This window comes from Spodoptera frugiperda, chromosome 9 (genome assembly GCF_023101765.2).
Source record: "Spodoptera frugiperda isolate SF20-4 chromosome 9, AGI-APGP_CSIRO_Sfru_2.0, whole genome shotgun sequence".
Taxonomy (NCBI): domain Eukaryota; kingdom Metazoa; phylum Arthropoda; class Insecta; order Lepidoptera; family Noctuidae; genus Spodoptera; species Spodoptera frugiperda.
The window spans coordinates 4,049,332-4,069,684 of NC_064220.1; the positions used below are offsets into that span (position 1 = coordinate 4,049,332).

The following is a 20,353-nucleotide window of genomic DNA, read 5'->3' on the forward strand; positions in this document are numbered from 1 at the left end:
TAAATTCGGCCGTTAACGACTATACATTTTTGTCGATCGATCTAGTTTCGAAATCGAAAGAGGAGCATGATTACGTACGATCGCGATTTCCGGACTTTCCTGGGGATTTTCCGTATTTTTTAATGTCCATTTTGTCGAGATAACGAAGGTTAGCCCTGTACTCTTTACATTACATAAATACCTATATTTTAGATTTATTTTATTATATTGTCAAATCATCCATATCTTTATCGGTCATAATTATTATTCTTTTGCGGCTTCCAATGGCTTCTCTACCTACATCATTTTCTATTATTATACTGCATTGTTTGTTTTAGTAAAGACAAAAGCAGGATTAATATTTTACCAACAAATATTTTAAGTAACAAACAATACATTTTAGCTAGCCTTCTCTATTGTTGAACCATTTAATGTTTAAAATACCACACGTCAACAAAGGCTAAGAAGACATTTTATTACAAGTTGTTAAGGAGAAAATTTTAAAGGGTACTCGAAGCACATAAAACAATGCCTAATACTATCTCTAGTCCATTGTCCTTTTGTTTAAGCAGTTTAAAGATAATAATTTATTAATCCCTTTTTCTGAGAACTTGCTAATGTCCCATTGTACTGTTTCTCTCTGTTTTCTATTATGTATTAAATCGTTTCTAAATGTGAATATGTATTTAGATAACATATTAATACATTTAGGAGATGTATTAAGGCGTGAGGCTATGTAATTTAAAATACATCTAATAGATGTATTTAGTGCAAATGAATCCCCGTAATTTTAATTTTAGTCGTTAGATTTTGGTCAATTTAGTGCATTATTATATAAATGCGTCCTGTTACAGCTATTTCTGATTATAATAATGACTAGGTACTTCCGCGCGGTGATGTTTTATATCCTATACTTAGCCTTCCTTAATAAATCCAACACATAAAATATTTTGTATGTTGATCCAGTAGTAGCAAAGATTAGCGAGTTCCGACAAATAAACAATTGTATAGATATCACGTGACGACGTAGTTAATTTCTAATTATAAACCCGGACTATTAATTATTTTATTGCTCATTATAGTTTAATGACGTCGATTTCTTTATTCTTCTATTTTTCACATTAATTACGGTTATTAACTGATAGATACTAACTAATTTATAATTAGTAACGATGTCAGGAATGATGTTAATGAGACAGGAGTGTGGACGAGGAATGATGTAATAAGATGATATCTTATAAAGGAAAATGGTAATAATGACGTATTGTACCGATACTGTAGACGTAACTTGGATAAAAGGCAATAAAAATAATTTAATTATACATTAAAACTTCCCTGTTTTTGTAGTCTGATTTAGACGTGAAATAATAGTATAGTTTTAGTAAATACCACACGGAACCAGTAATAAAATAACACAACATTTCTAATATTTAAAAAATACCACATTGCTCCAAGAAGACAATAGGTACATTAAAACAATACCCCCGTATTGTCTGCATTTACTAAAATCGTTATCATATCTTTCGGCGAACTAATTTTACAACCTTTACAATTCATAAACGCTAATCCTTTAATGGTTCAAGTTTAGGAAACAAACCTTGCTTATCACCGCGTGAAACAATGATCCTTTGTTATTAATGGTTTCTATAGAAATGGTAGTTTCATGGTATTTTTAGACCTAATTATCATATCGTGTGATTTTAGAGTTAAACGTGATTATGAGCACGTATTTAGCAACTAGCTTCTGCTTGTGGCTTTGCATGCGCTATCAAGATTAAAAGTAGCCTATGAGTAATTTCAGCCTAAAACATATTTTTTTCTTATGTCCAATGGGGATGATGACATGGTATAAAAATTAAAAATCCTATTTAGTCCGTCAGTTCGTCCGTTTAGGCCATGAAAAAATATATGACACGTATTATTTTATTTTGTCATATTATAGAAAGATTAGATTATAAAATACGCGATATTCCAAATCAATAGATCTTCAAAAGTCGGTGTAACAAACAAATAATACCGAGAAACACCGACTTCCGATATTAAAGTTAAACTTTTTTAGTAAGTCGGTTTTAACCTAAATCATATCGTGTGTTTAGAGTTAAACGTGATTATGAGCACGTATTTAGTAACTAGTTTCTGCCAATGGTTTTGCCTTCGCTATCGAGATTAAAAGTAGCCTATGTGTTATTATATTAAAACATAACTTTCTCTTATGCCCAATAGGGATGAAACGAGTATGAAAATTACAAATTATTTAGTGCCAGTTAGGCAAGAAAAAATTTTAGACACGCATTATTTTATTTTACATATAAGATTATGATCGAATCCAAGTTTAGGAGTAGTACCAAATACGTAAGCTATGTATAAAACGTACCTAGAAGCGACGTCACGTGATATTCCAAATTAATGTATCTTCGCAGTATTTTCCATAGATATAAAAAATACGTGTCTAATATTTTAAAATATCTATAAGACGGACATAAAAGTAAAAATTCTTCATTGATAGGTTTAAAATGTTACAATATGACCTGTTCAGTAGTTATACTGAAATAGTAACAATGATACTTCACAAGCTTCTATTTGCATTGCTAGTAAGTAGATTGTTAATTTTAGTGAACCATTGACCATGTATTACCATACGTGGTATTAAACATGTTGTGTTTATCAATTCTTACGTGTCATTATGTACAGGAAGTTTTCTATACCCATTAGATGCGCTTGACTATGATTAGATCGTAATTGTCATGACATCACTACACCACAGCGATCTTAACGGCCTCGAAACGCGAATCCGATGATATCGCTCTAATAGCACATTATTTTATACATATTTACCCACTATATGGGCACTTGACATTGATATAACTATGTTAGAATAGTTTACCAAAACAAATATTGACATGAATCTCCAAAATTGCTATCTTATATCACATTGAGGGAAGTAGAGTTACTTAGCGAAACTTTGCCTTCAAATAAGTAGTTCAGAAGGCAGTAGGTTAAGGTTATCGTATTAATAATAAACCTTTTTTTGCGTCTGTACTTGGAAAATGTACCCACACCCACCCAAAAAACCGCGAGATGAAACGTTAACTAAATTATGTTTAACAGTTTGTAGACGCGGTTTGCGAAACATTACTGATTAGTATTTACTTTAGCTCTAGAATCGAGGTTTACTCTTTACATACTATACGTGTCTGACCTAGTTAGCTCAAGACTGCATGCATCGCATTACATAGTTCTTATTTACATGAAACTACTAAGATAATTATTAGGGAATAACGTATAAATAATGATATGCGTAGATGATTCACGCGGGATAAACCAGGGGCGAGTTGAAGGGTTATCTGGATAGAGTTCATCGGCTCATTGGTAGCTCTTTTAATAATATTTTTATATGTATGCTTTGATATGTAGCGCGGTATACGCATATGTAGGAAATTAATACAAATATCATAAGGTTATTCTTTAATGGTAACCATTTATAAAGTATCAGTTACTAAGTTAAAGTTACTATTTTACAAAATACCACGTATCTTACGGCATAACCAGTTTTGTCCCACAATATTAATTAATGAGATATTCATTCATTGTTTAATTCCTATAAAAAGTCATTTAGATAAGACACCTAAACAATGCAAAAGATAAGAACTTGTGTGAAAAGCTCCGCCCCTTTTTTTGCGGCGCCCTGATTACCGTGTCTCACTATCTATAGGACCTTCAGTCTCGGTACACATTGTATCTGTTTAACAGTTTGTAGACGCCGCGCCGTTTGCGAAACATTACTGATTAGTATTTACTTTAGCTCTAGAATCTAGGTTTACTCTTTACATACTATACGTGTCTGACCTAGTTAGTTCAAGACTGTTCACAGCATGCATCATAATATGGTATTGAGTGGGTGGTAGGGAAAATATAAATTACGTCCGGTTTTTTCATCATCAAAGTCTTATAAAGCAAATTATTTACCGTAGACACGAAGTTTTACCTTAAAGTCCCCGGATCTATACTATACTATATACTATAATATTATTGAAGACTTTGTTTGTTGGTTTTAACGCGCTAATGTCAGGAACTATTAGTCCGATTTGAATAATTCAGATAGCGCATTTATGCGTTATAGGCTATATAAAATAAATCTGATTCAATAGGAACCGAGTACAGCGGGTGAAACCGCGGGTAGCTAGTATAAAATAAAACAAGTATGTACCGGCCATTTCCATTAAAAACGACAATCGCGAGCTAGGTTCTTAATCGAGACTCCAAGTCCCTAAGATGGAGACTAAAATTGATCGACTTCCTAGATTCGTAGACTTCTAATTAGACTGCTTTATCCCTTTAGGGAATGTAAGCACGACTACCGAACTAAAGATTGTGGATTGGATGCGTGTGGAGATTATCGATTTTCTATTTTTATATGTATGCTTTGATATGTAGCCGTGGGTCATACTACATATGTAGCCGGTAATTAATATAAAGAACGACAAAGTTATATCAAAGTTATCGTAGGGTGTGTAGTGTACCTTAAATAGGTCTACCCTAGATTTGCCATCGTCAACATTTTGTTTATTTATAAAGTATCAGTTACTAAGTTAAAGTTACTATTTTACAAAATACCACGTATCTTACGGAAACACATAACCAGTTTTGTCCCACAATATTAATTAATGAGATATTCATTCATTGTTTAATTCCTAGAAAAAGTCATTTACAAGATAAGACACCTAAACAATGCAAAAGATAAGAACTTGTGTGAAATTTTGCGATAAGGGTGAAGCTCCGCCCCTTTTTTTGCGACGCCCTGATTGGACCCCCACCCCTAATTGTCGAAATTGTCTCAGGTGCGCCTGATTATCCCTGACCTAGGACCTTCAGTCTCGGTACACATCCCGTGAGGATAGTTACTTGCTACTTACCTTGGTACCCGCTACCTACCCTGTAGTATCGTGAGTTCTCTGGAGTTAGTCTCTAAGACATTGTTAGTGAGTGTGTCTGTGTTAGTGCTAACTGTTCATTATGTATCCTGAATCAGCATACCCGCAATACATTCCGATGTATTACGGGAACAGCATTGTGTACAGTTTGGTAAGTGTTTAGTTTCTAATTGTCTATTTATCTACTGATACGGATGTGTCGGGTTTGATCCGGGTCAGCCAAAGGATTATTGAGATTTTACTGTCAATTTTTACTCACACTGTATTCTTAAGACTGATAGTCTAGTTAATGTAAAGGGACAACTTTTAATATGTATATGTGTAACTCTGCTTCACAGCTTATTTTGTACTTTATACACATAATATGGAGATATTGAGTGGGTGATTGGGAAAATATAAATTACGTCCGGTTTTTCCATCAGCAAAGTCTCATAAAGCAAAATATTTACCGTGTAGTCACGAAGTTGCTTACCTTAAAGTCCCCGGTACTCATTTATCTATACTTCTATACTAATATTATAAAGCTGAAGAGTTTGTTTGAACGCGCTAATCTCAGGAACTACTGGTCCGATTTGAATAATTATTTTTGTGTTGGATAGCGCATTTATCGAGGAAGGTTATAGGCTATAAATCATCACGCCACGATCAATAGGAACCGAGTACAGGTGAAACCGCGCGGAAGTAGCTAGTATAAAATAAAACAAGTATGTACCGGCCATTTCCATTAAAAACGACAATCGCGAGCTAGGTTCTTAATCGAGACTCAAAGTCCCTAAGATGGACAGTCTGAAATTGACCCACTTCCTAGATTCGTAGACTTCTAATTAGACTGCTTTATCCCTTGAGGGAATGTAAGCACGACTACCGAACTAAAGATTGTGGATTGGATGCGTGTGGAGATTTTCGATTTTCTAAATTCTCAATAATTCATTGAGATCTATATTCATACGTTCATACTATATTCGTCGTATTTATAACTATAAAACCGGCCAAGTGCGAGTCGGACTCACCCATGAAGGGTTCCGTAGCCGCAAGTAGATGACATAATATAAAGAACGACAAAGTTATATTTGCGGTTTTTGTTACAAAGTTATCGTAGGGTGTGTAGTGTGTACATACTTAAATAGGTCTACCCTAGATTTGCCATCGTCAACTTTTTGTTTATTTATAAAGTATCAGTTACTAAGTTAAAGGTGGTCTACTATTTACAAAATACCACACGTATCTTACAGAAACATATAACCAGTTTTGTCCCACAATATTAATTAATGAGATATTCACTCATTGTTTAATTCCTAGAAAAAGTCATTTACAAGATAAGACACCTAAACAATGCAAAAGATAAGAACTTGTGTGAAATTTTGCGATAAGGGTGAAGCTCCGCCCTTTTTTTTGCGGCGCCCTGATTGGACCCCCACCCCTAATTGTCGAAATTGTCTCAGGTGCGCCTGATTATCCCTGACCTAGGACCTTCAGTCTCGGTACACATCCCGTGAGGATAGTTACTTGCTACTTACCTTGGTACCCGCTACCTACCCTGTAGTATCGTGAGTTCTCTGGAGTTAGTCTCTAAGACATTATTAGTGAGTGAGTTTGTGTTAGTGCTAACTGTTCATAATGTATCCTGAATCGGCATACCCGCAATACGTTCCGATGTATTACGGGAACAGCATTGTGTACAGTTTGGTAAGTGTTTAGTTTCTAATTGTCTATTTACCTACTGATGCGGATGTGTCGGGTTTGATATCCGTGTCAGTCAAAGTATTATTGAGATTTTACTGTCAATTTATACTCACACTGTATTCTTAAGACTCTTTAATAGTCTAGTTAATGTAAAGGGACAACTTTTAATATGTAACTCTGCTTCACAGCTTATTTTGTACTTACACATAATATGCAGATATTGAGTGGGTGATAGGGAAAATATAAATTATGTCCGGTTTTTCCATCATCAAAGTCTCACAAAGCAAATTATTTACCATGTAGTCACGAAGTTGCATACCTTAAAGTCCCCAGTAGTCATTTATCTATACTTCTATACTAATATTATAAAGCAGAAGAGTTTGTTTGTTGGTTTGAACGCGCCAATCTCAGGAACTAGTCCAATTTGAATAATTCTTTTTGTGTTGGATAGCACATTTATCAAGGCTATAAAATCATCACGCCACGAACCGCGCGGAAGTAGCTAGTATAAAATAAAACAAGTATGTACCGGCCATTTCCATTAAAAACGACAATCGCGAGCTAGGTTCTTAATCGAGACTCAAATACCCTAAGTAGGACAGTCTGAAATTGACCGACTTCCTAGATTCGTAGACTTCTAATTAGACTGCTTTATCCCTTGAGGGAATGTAAGACTACCGAACTAAAGATTGTGGGTTGATGCGTAAATTGATTAATGTCTTGTGGAGATTTTCGATTTTCTATGTATTGTGTTTTGTATTTTTAACTATAAAACCGGCCAAGTGCGAGTCGGACTCGCCCATGAAGGGTTCCGTAGCTGCAAGTAGATGAAAGTATAAAAAGTTATAAAATAACATGGTTTTACATAGTGTTTGTATGAACGACAAAGTTATATTTGCGGTTTTTGAAAATGTTTTATTTCTTAAAAACTAATAATGATATCTCGTTCAAACCAATTTTCGTTGAAAGTTTTCATTGAAATCTACAGCATATTTTTTTTAGATTTTTCACTCTTATTTGTAAGTTAGGGGGGGGGGCATTTTTCCATTTTGGAAGCGTCTAACTTTCAAACGATTGATTTTGACAAAAAATTGTTTTAGGAACCTCAGTGTCTTTTTTAAAGACCTATCCATAGACACCCATCACGGATATATTATGTTAGCTGAATTTTTTGAATCAGTTCCATGTATGCAATTTAATTTAATTTTAAAATTTATTAAGTTTTATTCAAAATTCGAATAGCGGTTACCAAATTACATCAACATACAAAGTTTCTACTATGTAGGTCTAACAGTTTCGGAAATAAATGGCTGTGACATACGGACGAACAGATAGACAGACAGACAGACATGACGAATCTATAAGGGTTCCGTTTTTTGCCATTTGGCTACGGAACCCTAAAAAGTGGGTTACATTTTAATACGCGCTTCGATACCCAAGTCGTGGATAACTTCAAAACTAGTAACGTGATTATTTAGACCTTTTAATTAATTATGAAAGTAATTATTAATTAATTAGATAGTTAATCGTCATGCAATATAGTAATGACTTTAATAGCCATCACGCCATAGGCATTTTCATTAGTAAATGTTTATTATGTAGACCAGTATGGCACAATAAGGAGGAAATATTTAAATATAGTTTTAATAATAGTATATAGGTACTCAAATAATAATAATTAAATATATATTTAATAATAAATATAACATATTCTTCGGGTTCTTGTTACTTAAATGTTATACGTATAAATATACAGTAATATACAGTACTTTAATATTTTAATTTCAACGGATTTCTCAATACATAACTTCCGAACTTATTTTTATCCTGTGCTTATATAGCATTTTGGGACAAAGGTTATATCTTGTAGTTTTTCCATATCGCGGATCATATTTTGGCTTCTGTAAACCACTGATTGGGAGCCACAGAGTTATACAAACTAGCCACCGTGATCGGAACCGGTCAGAAAGGCATTACTAATGTTTAGAAGAAGTAGAATTGTAGAAGAACTCCCGAATATTCAAACGCTACCCAATTTTAAGTTGTACTTAAATATCGTGATCTCTGTCATTTTATAAAGAATTGATAGTGACAGTACTACATTTGAGAGCGTCTTAAAATTGAGTAGCGTTTGAGTATTCATAGATTATCTTTAGAAAAAACGTATTTATAGATGGATGAATGACATGGTGAATCTCTTCACTTTATTTGTACGTGACCGCGGTTTTTATCGCTCTACGTGTGGTTAGATGTAATTTACCAGGAAATGTTAAGAGTATCTTAGCACGTTAAATGATAAATGACTCGTCGATATCTCGTTTTGAAAGTGGTCGTGACAAAATGTTAATCTTGGTCAATTCTGCTTGCATAACGTTACGCAATATTACATTCAGATATTGATTGACAGTGATTTTCAGTTAATTAGCTTGCTGTTTATGGTTTTGCCCACACAATTAGTACTCGCTTTCTAATCGGAATTTTCAAAATTTTGGGAACCGACTACATCGAATGTCTATCTTTAGAATCCCAAATTTGTATTCTCTTTTCACTCGTTTCATTAAACCCATTTATATGGGTATGTTCGGAATAGAAAATAGCTCGTGTACAATTTTATTTACTGAACTAATAAGTAAACAATAAAAAAATCTATGTTTCAAAAAACGGATTCAAAATCAATAAAATTGCGATTACCTTCCAACTTCTATAAATACAGATGCTACCTGTATGGCTGTATCTGTTAATGTACAAATAACTACTTATTACGTGCAAATAAATATAAGATGAATATATACTGTAATGACGTCACCGCTTCTAGATATCCCACCCACTCGCACGAAGCGCTTCGCTTAGCTTCCTTGTGCGAACTGCTAAGTGGAACTCCTTGTCGGAGTCTATGTTTCCTGAAGGGTATAACTTGGGTGCCCTCAAGGTGCGATGAATAGGTTGCTTATGGGCAGAGACCGTAGGCCGCATCATCACTTACCATCAGGTGAGATAGCGGCCAAACGTCGTAAATGACGTCTGTTTCTGTGCAGTTGTTACATTATGTTGTGTGTAAATGTGTAACACTCTTAAAACGGCTTAGATTTAGATAAAGACTCGAGTGTAAAGTTCAATAGATATGGTTTTAATCTTAATTACTGCGTCAGTTAGTTATAAATATCGTAGAAGTAGTTTATTGGTCGCAGTACTAATCCCAGCGTTGTTTCAGGTGCCGGGCACAGGCCCCACGAATGTAAACGCTGTCAATATGGCCGCGCCCACTCCTGCGCCTGCGGCCGCCTTGTTGCCTGAAGGGACAACCAATATATCCGCCAAACAGCGGCTCGGACCGGTAAGTTTTTCAATACATTTACGCTGTTGGTGCAACAGACCTGCATGTTTTTTTAGCACTCAGTATCAAATGTTGACGTCATTCTATAACATAATTTATGTTGTTGCAGCCGGTACCTAAGAGCACGGGCCGCATCGCCCCAGTGAGCGCGTCCCTAGCGAGCGCCCGGCGCGACCCCCGGCTGGCGCGCCTGCAGCAGGCCGCCGGCGCTATGTCGGCCGCGCCGTCGCCGCCCGTCGCCGTCGTGGCGCCCGCCGCCGCGCCGCTCGCGCCCATCGCGCCCAACGTCTTCGACATCAAGCCTCTGGAGCGCGTCACTAAACGGAAGAATGTCATAACCATTGACGTGCGGCAGGACGCGGAGCCCGCCCGGCCCGCCACCAGGGACCCGCGCCGCCGCGACCCGCGTCTCGAGAAGCGCGACCCGCGCCGTACTCGTCCGCGTGAGGAACGGGAACGGAGGCGCGAAGAACTGCGGCGAGCAGAGTCAGAACGCAACCATACCGACACTAAACCTGAGGCGGAGCGTAATCCGATGCCCGCTTATGTCGATAAGTTGCCAGACCCAAAGAAAATTAGTAAAATGCCGCCCATACCCAAAATTACCCGGCCAGAAGTCAAGCGAGACAGCGAAGCCGTGCCCGCCAAACGGAAGCGAGACAATGTGCGCACGGAGCGTCGGCGGCGGCGCGAGGAGCTGGCGCAGAAGGAAGGCGAGCGCGCCAAGGCCGCGGCCGCCGCGCCCGCCGGGCCAGCGTCAGCGGTGTCGCCTGCTGCGGACAAGAAGCGAGCGTCGCCGGAGCTGGTGGCGTTCAAGGAGTTGCGCAACTACCACAAGGAGCACTATATGCGCCGCAACCGCGACAAGTCGGCCAGTCCGGAGCACGCCGAGTCGGGCGCGGAAGGCGCCGTGAGCTCCGAGCCCCCAAGTAAGATATACCTCTCTGTTGTGCGCGTCGCCCGCGCCCATGTGATACTAGATATAAGTCGAAGCGTGCAAACGCGTGTTGTGTGGAAAATAAAATGTTTTTTAACTCTTGGAGTATTCATATTATCGTTTTCAACAGCGCACTGTACCCTTCTCTGACAGAAAGAACTCGCAGAGTTCTAACACCTAACTTATCTATTGACTATCGAGAGTAAATTTAGCCAAGCCTTAATTCGTTATTCAGTATTCATTGTTGCACTATAAAATTTAATTCAATTCATTTATTAATTACATTTAGTTTGAATGGAGTATTTTATGCACTAAAATATTATTTTGGTCGAGTCACCTTGTCAAACAGTCCGCGATTAAGCCATAAACATAGTTAATTAATTATTTTGAAGTATTTTAATGTAACAAAATCTATAATGACGATATTTTGCAAATCATCCGACTAACTTTTAGTTCAATAAAATATAAGTAACATTCATAATTCAATGGCATACAATTATCTCGAAATACGATACAAAAATCAAACAACTGACAATGGACATGGAACTTTTGGACAACAAACCTGGACCGACGGACTGGACGTCACTTCATGAAGTGTAAGGACATCGCGGGACAGTGCAGCATGGGAAACACCTCCAACTGATAGAAAACTAATATTTCTTGCGACTTGTGTGAAGTAACCTAAGCCAAGCTCTACCGTTTATTTTTGAAAAGTTTGTTGCTGTAGGGAAGTAAAAAAGGCCAAGTGAAAAGTATCGTAAGTATACCTACTAAAGGTTTGCTGCTATTTTAGTGCTGATGTTTGGTCTGCTAATAATTTGTATTGCGTTAATTTTTTTTATCTTTAGTTCTTGGACTTGACATTTTTTATTAATATTTTGAACGCTAGTGCCGCAAGGGGCAATTTTTAAAGCATGAGGTTATGTGTGACTTTTAATTATTTTTCTTATTTATTAGTTTATCATGTTTCAATAATGATTTCGTTGAAAAAATCAACCGAAATCATCTGAAGCGATATTAACGTAATTTGTAGAATCATCCCAAAGTAGCTAATCTACGTTCAGATAGTTATGTTGTTTAAAGCGTGAAGCCACAGGTTAAAGTAAAAGTTTTTGATCGGTTTTCAATATGATAATTAAGTACGAGTAAACTAAATTATTTTATAGACAATACTGAAGCTGTTGCGTGGATTCAATGAAGTGATTTTATGTGCAGTGCAGGCAGTTTTACTGAGAAATTTAGTTTTGGGTTTCAACTTACATTGCCTAACAATGGAGTGGTAGACATGATCATATATTATGTCTAGTACTCTAGCACCCTATGGACGGCTCGTGTTTTCTTAAATCTGAATGTGGAAGGATGGAAAGCTAGCGGACGACCAAAACATATGTATGGATTGTTGATATACCGTTTTTAAATTCCTTTAACAAATAACAAAAACGGCATTTAATTTTAAGTGTATTAATTAGGGAATATACTTCGTTATAAGTAGATGTACTTTGTATAAATATTGTATTGCTATTATATGGGTAAATGTTCACTAAATATTCTTTATATTTGTGCTTTTATACCAGATAATAGAGCAACATAAAGACTGTTTACTTAGATCAATATAAACTGGAGTTGGAAAGCCCCGCGCAGCGGGGCTCCTTCGCTTCATTGCCAACTATAATAAGGGAATAGCTTAATAGTTAATTTAAACGATATTTTCATAAATAATTTGGTTTGCTGGTACATAATATAATAGGTTTCTGGTAAGCATTTACAAAGAATAAAAGGAGTACGTGCACAAAGGATAAAAGTTGGATATTGTTTGTTTGTATGTAATATTTTTACGTGTGATCAGACATGAACACAACTGCAGAAGATTATGATGTCACCATTTTGTGAAGAAGGATAATTTGGACATTTCAAACAAGGAAACTTCAACATTGATATTTTTGTCCTAGATAAGGAGTTACAAATAATACCTTAACTTTTTAACTTATATAATATTTTAATTTTTACTAGATACATTAGGTAGATGTTAATTTAATCTTCTTCCACCTTCGTAGGGCCAGGTATTGTGTATTTGCGTCGCATGACTAACTTTTACTCTCGTTTGTCAATGGATACTCTCAATTCCCGCCATTTCGATTATTCTGAGTATTTGATCGCAATCTGCAGTGTCTTGGAAGTAACTTTGTTGAGATTTTGTCGAATTTATTATAGTATAATTAACTTAATATTAATTATTAATTTTAGACTAATTTTAATAATTTGTTTAGCTGTAAATGTTTAATTGCATTATTTAATTCATTCAAATGTTGTTAAAAGTATTCTTTGTTTTAGTACCTTCTAGAAAAGTAGTAGTTCTTTATGAAAAATGTATTGATTCAGTAGTTACCAAAATCGTGTAAGCAATGTTATTGTAATACGTACCTTATAGTCAAAGTATTATTTATTCTTAACGTATTATTTTCTTGTTAATTTAAATTTAAATAATAGTAATGTAAGTTAATTATAGTACCTAATTATTAGCGTTTAGTGGCTTGCGGCCATTTATATAATTAACTAGAAGTATCTTAAATGTCGTCACCTTTTAACTGTAAGTAAAAATAAGCACCCATTTAATTGTAACTCATAAGTATAAAAATCTCAACAAAGTTATTTACAAATCACACATTTTGCTTTCAATATAATCAGTGGACAATATTAGTTTGAAAAATAAAGCCTAAATAATTAGTCTTTTAAAACTGGTTAGGTAATAATACTGCACACAGTGCGATAGTTTTAACAAGTGAAAAATAAGACATGCAAAATGTCACAAGTGTTAAACGTTCAAGAGATGTTACTTCCTTCACGGTCTACTTTCTTGGAGACATTTTTGGACCCACACTCTGCTTCGCGAAGATGCCGTTAGAGGTAAAAGGGTTTACGGTAAACTGTACACGCCAAAATAGACTTTAAATACGTAACTTTAACAGCCATATTAATAAATATCTTTATTTCAGGTGTTCCAGAAATCATATCGGAGACTAAGGATGTAGATCTTCGAGTTTTACCCGCAGTGGTAACTGAGGCTAAAGCCGCTTCCGTGGGACAGAAGCGATCTTCCACAGAGACTGCGGAAGTTAAAGCTAAGAAAACTAAGATTGACAAGTTTGATGTGTAAGTATTAGTGTTGCAACGACATTTCTTGAATGCTATTATGACCTTCTTGTGTTACAATGTACTAACTTGTGTGTAATATTTCAGGTTGTTTGGCAATGAAGACGTCGACTTACGCCAACTGCCCCAGGTAGATGAGGTGAATGCCCCGCCGCCACCGTCCATCACTGGCTCGCCGAAGTCCGACAACAAGGTTGATGACGATGTACCAATGGTGTCACCACCCAAAGGTTCACCGAAAAGGGATTGGAATGAGATCAAGAAGAGAGAGAAAACTCCTTCAAAGCTCGACCTCGTCAGAGCCAAGTTTGCAGAAGTAACGAAGGGCAAAGATAGACTCGGCCGTCCTCTACTGTTCAGCAAATCGCCAAGTAAGTACTTTATTGTAATGTCAATATTTTATTTCATTTTGTTTTATTTTTTTATTTTACAATTTAAAACATACTTTACACAGAGACTAATTTCTTTTTATTTGTTATAGGTATCGAAAGAGAAAGGCGACGTACTTTGTCAAGCGAGGATACCGATCTACGAGAAGATGATGAGCAAGGTTTCGTCGAAAACAAAAAATCGATTTCAATTATAATGTCTCAAGCAAAGGAACACTTCACAGATGGACAATTAGACAAGAACCAATACAACACGTTAATGTACCAAATCCTTCAACTTAATGAGAAACTCAAGTTGAAGGAGGCTAAACAGAGAGAATCTTTAGAAATTTCTAAAAGGAAGCTAAAAGCTACAATAGAAGAAAACCACAAAGTACCAAGCCCGAAATCTTCACCCAATGAACGAAACAGGTTCGGAGATATCGATGAGAGAATCACGCCGTCTGTATTCCTAGACACGCCGCCCGATAGCCAGGGCATGTTGGGACAGGACTCCGATATGCGACTCGGTGCTGAAGCCCTTGATATGAAGACAAAGGGTTTGCTCCCCATCCCGCCCATGATGCCAATGTTCGGCCCTTACCAGCAACAGATGCCGTGGCGAGGACCGAGACCACGGGCAGGTGAAGAATTCGGTCCTAGACGGTTCCGAGGTCCAATGCCACCATACTTCCGAGCAGGCAAGTTTGATAAGAGGGCTGGTAGACCACCTTTTGACCCTCGTATGGCGATGCCTCCGCTACCTACACCCAAAATTGGTATGTGTCAAGGAGAGTGTCCTCTAACACCATACGAACGAAGCGAATCTCCACCTCCATTAGGAGCTCCAGGCTTTGCTATCCCACCTACAGATTTTAAGGTGATTGAGTACATAGACCAAGATCCATTCAAAACGATTCAAATAGATGGGATTCCTAGAGAAATCAGGTTTTACGGAAACACCGCCGTAATTATGCTGGATTGGGATGATCCAAGGGAAATCAAGTTCCTACCTGGATGTAGACGAGTAACGTTTGACAACAAAGACTCAGTAGTTCTAACTTTCAATGAAGGCTACAAGCAAGTCGAGTTTGATGATCAAGTATTTGACATTAAATTTGGTGCACCGACTCGTGAGCTGTATATAAACGGCAGGTGGTACGAATGTTTCTTCGGTGGACAGCCATTAGGCGTAATTATTGACGGTAAACCAAGATTGGTTCATTTGGAAGGGCCTATGCCTCAAGTGGACATCGGCAAAGCTAAACGCACCGACTTGGTAGCTGGTAAAATCAACCTCATAGTGAATGCCACACAAATGCACCCAGTGTACTTGGATGCTAAGGTACAAAAGATTTTGGTCAATGGACAGTACCTGACGGTGCGCTTCGTAGATTCATTGCGCACGGTTTTAATCAATGAACAGCCTTTTAAAGTAGAGTTTGGAGGTCTTCCCAAGCCCATTGTTGTCGGCAGCGAGAAATATTTTGTAAGGTTCTCCGCTCTGCCGAGGAATATTAAGCCTGGACATGTTCAGATAGCTAATATGGAAGGCATAGGCTTGCCACTGGTGCCACCCGTCAAGAAAGTCGATGATCTTAAGAAAGAAAGTGAAAACCCAATGGAGGTTGACCAACAACAACCCATTGCGCGGCCGGTGAAGACGCCCAGCCCCGAGCTCAATCCCGAGAGTCTAGGTCTCGACATGTTGGCGAGTGTGATGCCGTCCAGTACAGTGCCCGCCTCCGGCTCGGAGTACAGCGTGGCCGAACCTCTATTCTCCAAAACAGATAAGATCCCTGGACTCGAGACACCCATGGAAGAGAAACCAGCTCCAGTACTGCCACTAATAGGCAACATTAATGTCAACGACCTTTTCGCAAAGCTGGTGGCAACTGGTATTGTACAAGTGCCGATCACTACCCAGCCTGAGCCTCAGGACGAAGCGAAGAGCAAACCTGAAGAAGTTAAGAATAAGACAAAGGAAGATAAGAACATTATCCACAAAGTAGACTTTATGAAGTCCGAGACATTCAGAGTGTAAGTATTTCATTCCTTGTGACTTACAAGTTTGCATTCTGTTAAGTTGTATAAACATACTAAATGATTTGTTTCCTTTTTAGTAAACAACCGGGACTGGTGGCTAAGTTGTACGGCGGGATGCAGTGTTCAGGGTGTGGGGCTCGGTTCCCGCCCGAGCACACGGTGCGCTACTCGCAACACTTGGACTGGCACTTCCGACAGAACCGCCGCGACCGGGACTCGGCGCGCCGCGCGCACTCACGACACTGGCACTACGACCTATCCGACTGGGTGCAGTACGAGGAGGTCGAGGACTTGGAGGAGAGAGGTAACGTATTCAAATGATGTTTTTCAATCATTGTCGTTGATTGAAATGAAATATTATTACATTAAATACCTTTTTTATGTTATACTAACATGGTTTGTTTTCCCCTTGTAGAGAAGAGTTGGTTCGAGACGGGCGGTAACCCCGCGGTGTCCGGCGAGGGCGCTGTGGAGCCGCCGGCGCCGGCGCCGCTGGCGACGCCGTCGGCCGCGGCGTCCGCGCCCGCCTCGCACTGCTGCGCGCTCTGCGGGGACATGTTCCAGCAGTTCTACAACGAGGACAAGGAGGAGTGGCACCTCAGGAATGCTATCAAACATAATGATGACTACTATCACCCGCTCTGCTTCGAGGACTACAAAACGTCACTGACAAAGGCAGAAGAACCGAAAGTAAAGGAATCTTCTGATGATGTCGCAACCGAGGAAAAGACAGAGGAGGAAGCCATTGAGATCAAAGATGTGGATGAGACTGCGGAGCAGTCTGACAACGAGTCTGTGGTTGAAGTCGTCGAGGACCCGAGGGATTTGGACCCTGTTGAAGTAAGTATTAAATTTGACACACATTTTATGTTTCTCTAAATAAATACAAGATACCTACTAAGGTAAGTATACCTAAATCTCGCGATAAGCTTTCACATCATTTGAATTGCAGTGTTAATTCCAAAAACTAAACATTTGTAGCCATCCAAACTAAACATTTACCAGATTTCAGCTCAGTTGGTTGAAGATTGAGAATTTCGTTGCAATATTCACAAACGTTATATTTGATTATTAGAACTTATAACGGGATATTTACCATGTTTATTCATTTTAGCTTTAGAAACTCGCTAAAATGAATAAACATGGTAAATATCCCGTTATAAGTTCTAATAATAGTGTTAGTGATCATGTCAGTTTAAAAACAGTTATATTTGATTTTTCTATGTTAGTTTCTTTTGGCACTTTCCAGATCGACGAGGAGGAAGATGATGAAGATGACGTCGTTTTCAAGGCAGAGCCAGTGGTCCAGGTTGTGGTTGAAGATGATGTTGACACGGACGACGAACTTACTGCGGAAAGAGCTGAGCGAGATCGCCTCGCAGAGATTGATTTTACTAAGATCAAGGTTAAGCAGGAACCCATCGACCCAGGTGAGGAACTTTACATATTCATTTATATAGAAGGTGAATACATTGTCAATTAAAAGGCAAAGTAATGAATACTACCCCTAGGTCCCAACCCATTACAAGAACTGTAGTTTCACATTTATCGTTTTCAAAACAAATCTACTTGTACTACAATATGATACCTTCCTTTTTCACATTTAATTAATACATGTTTTTTCCATTCCATTAGATGACGAACCAATCTTAACCGCGGAAGAAGAGACCATCCAAGCGCGGATAGACCACACACATCCTACAGTGGAGTCATCTATCGACGGGAACCTACAACTGGATGCAGCAAGCATTCCCACTGCCTCCATCCCCATTGGCGGAATCCGCATCAACATCTCCAAATCCTTGCCATCCTTCGTAAACAACCAGAATCAGGAAGATAAAATGCTGGAAGATGTGAGTGCTGATGATGAGCCTTTGCCACCAGGTGAGGAACCTGAACTAGAATACACCTTGAAACCAGCACTTGAGGGTGTCCAGTTCAGCAGACAACCTCCGGTCAACAAAGGCAATGAGCTCTCTGGATTGTGCTCCATCATGTAAAGTATTACAATTTTCCAGCTGTCAAATACCATGATCTGTATATTATGTTAGTTCAATTATTATCATCGGTTGTACTGTATTGTGTCTGGAAATGTGTGCTGAAGTGCTTAGGAGTAGGTTTTGTGAAACCAACTAATTTAATCAGTAATTTGCTGTTATTTAATAGTTAGTTATTATTTAAGACATGATGTACATTTGAAATAACGTTAAACGATAAAACTATAGACTGACATTAGAATATAATCAAATTCGTAAAAATAGGTCGTGAAATATAGAAATGCAATAACTAGGATATATCAAAAATTTTACCATCGAGAATCGGCCAATCAGTTAATGAAATTGAATCGAAATGACTGAATTAGTTGGTTTGTTACTTTGTTGCGAGTGAATTTGTGCCGACTGAGGCAGTGGTTTATCTCTTTGGTCGTTTTCCTATTATAATAGATAAAAAACTGATGCATTCACTGTTGAAAAAATGTAAAACTTGTTTTATTACGATGTTCAAAATTCCGCTTTATAATTCTTTCTTTTCTCTCGCTTTCTATCGTCGCAAGCGCAAGTCACTCTAGTCGAGTCAAGTATTAATATGTTTTCGATTTTCAAAGTAGTTTTGGGACTCTTAACATAATGTTAATGGAGAAAAGCGGGTGTGCTCTAGATACTTACGTGGAATGAAAGATGGTAGAACTTTCTACTAGTTAAACGAAATCTGTTTAACATAATCATAATTTATTCATATTAGACAGAGTAACTCACTAATCAACGGTGAATGCATCTATAAAGTTAATGCAATACTGACGAAAGTCCAAATAGCATCATTGTCCATACGGATTTCTTTCGATGTCAATTTATATCCTATTCTCATGTCGAAAATGTATTTGATGGACTTGGTCAGCATTGTGTAAACAAAAAGAGATTAAGAGGCTTGGAATTTATGTTAACATGCAGATGCTAGCAGGAACATCATTACTACTATATTGTACTACTTAGCTGAAAATCTAAAGATGTACCTGCTAGCTTCTACTATAACCTAGATTGTATTATAGAGAGATATAACGAAATACCTCTGTAGTGGAGACTCGCTGTTTATACCTAGCTGTAGCTGATGGAACACAGTTTCATTTGTATCTTGTGGAACCATATGGAATGGTGGTATATAAAGTCATAATATCCTCAAGTTTTAGAATAATTAGTCAATCTTTATATTTTGTTTTATGCAATTAGTAATCCTCTATTACATGGGTCTCTATTAGACTTAAAACTGGCTACATGTGGGTGTTACAATTACTTCAATGCACCCACCCTAGCTATTTGGAATATGAAAACTATGTTATAATCATATTCCTTAATACCTGCCATTCGTTTATATTATTCTTCCAATATATCAGTATATGAAGTAGTTTAATTTACAGCTTGCTTCGAAGCCTGCCTGTCTAGCCTTCCATATGAAGTCACGCAAGAATTGTTATTACGAAATGTGATATTAAAGTTAAGTTAACGACTTGTTTAACAGCGAACATGCGTTATGTTTGACGAATTATTTTGTATATCATGTAGTGAGTGTAAATATCTGATTAGCCTGTCTGTAAATATATTGAGTTATGTGTAAGGGTACAAATTGTTACACGAGTTTGTATGATTGAAGAATGTGTAAATATTTAGTTATATAGAATCTCTCTGCAGGGTTTTATTTCCTTGAGATGTGTTTTGTTGCCACATCAGTGGCTTTTCTTTTGTATAAAAATATAAAGTCCTACAAAAATTAAATAAATGTAATGTTTAAAAAAATGGTGTATGTTTATTATAGTTTAGGTTTATGGCAATCGGAATTACCTTTCAATCAACTCTTTATCACATGTTGGAACTTTGATCACAATTGTTTGTTTGTTTAGTTTACAATGTGTAAATAAATATTTACATCATGA

General features: G+C 37.5%; 1 protein-coding gene across 4 annotated transcripts in view; it reads left to right on the forward strand.

Moving 5' to 3' along the window:
- Positions 1 to 20,353, forward strand: part of LOC118270924 (pre-mRNA cleavage complex 2 protein Pcf11) — a 23,168-nt gene extending 2,815 nt beyond the window's left edge. For 3 of the 4 annotated variants that reach the window (XM_035586735.2, XM_035586738.2, XM_035586737.2), the window contains exons 6-14: positions 9,805 to 9,927; positions 10,037 to 10,856; positions 13,858 to 14,014; positions 14,102 to 14,385; positions 14,496 to 16,422; positions 16,506 to 16,732; positions 16,844 to 17,268; positions 17,678 to 17,858; positions 18,064 to 20,353. In XM_035586735.2, coding sequence (XP_035442628.2) covers positions 9,805 to 9,927; positions 10,037 to 10,856; positions 13,858 to 14,014; positions 14,102 to 14,385; positions 14,496 to 16,422; positions 16,506 to 16,732; positions 16,844 to 17,268; positions 17,678 to 17,858; positions 18,064 to 18,428 — 4,509 coding nt within the window. In that variant the 3' untranslated portion in view covers positions 18,429 to 20,353. Of the gene's footprint in view, positions 1 to 9,804; positions 9,928 to 10,036; positions 10,857 to 13,857; positions 14,015 to 14,101; positions 14,386 to 14,495; positions 16,423 to 16,505; positions 16,733 to 16,843; positions 17,269 to 17,657; positions 17,859 to 18,063 lie in introns of all 4 variants that reach the window. The other variant, XM_035586739.2, reaches the window with a different exon arrangement.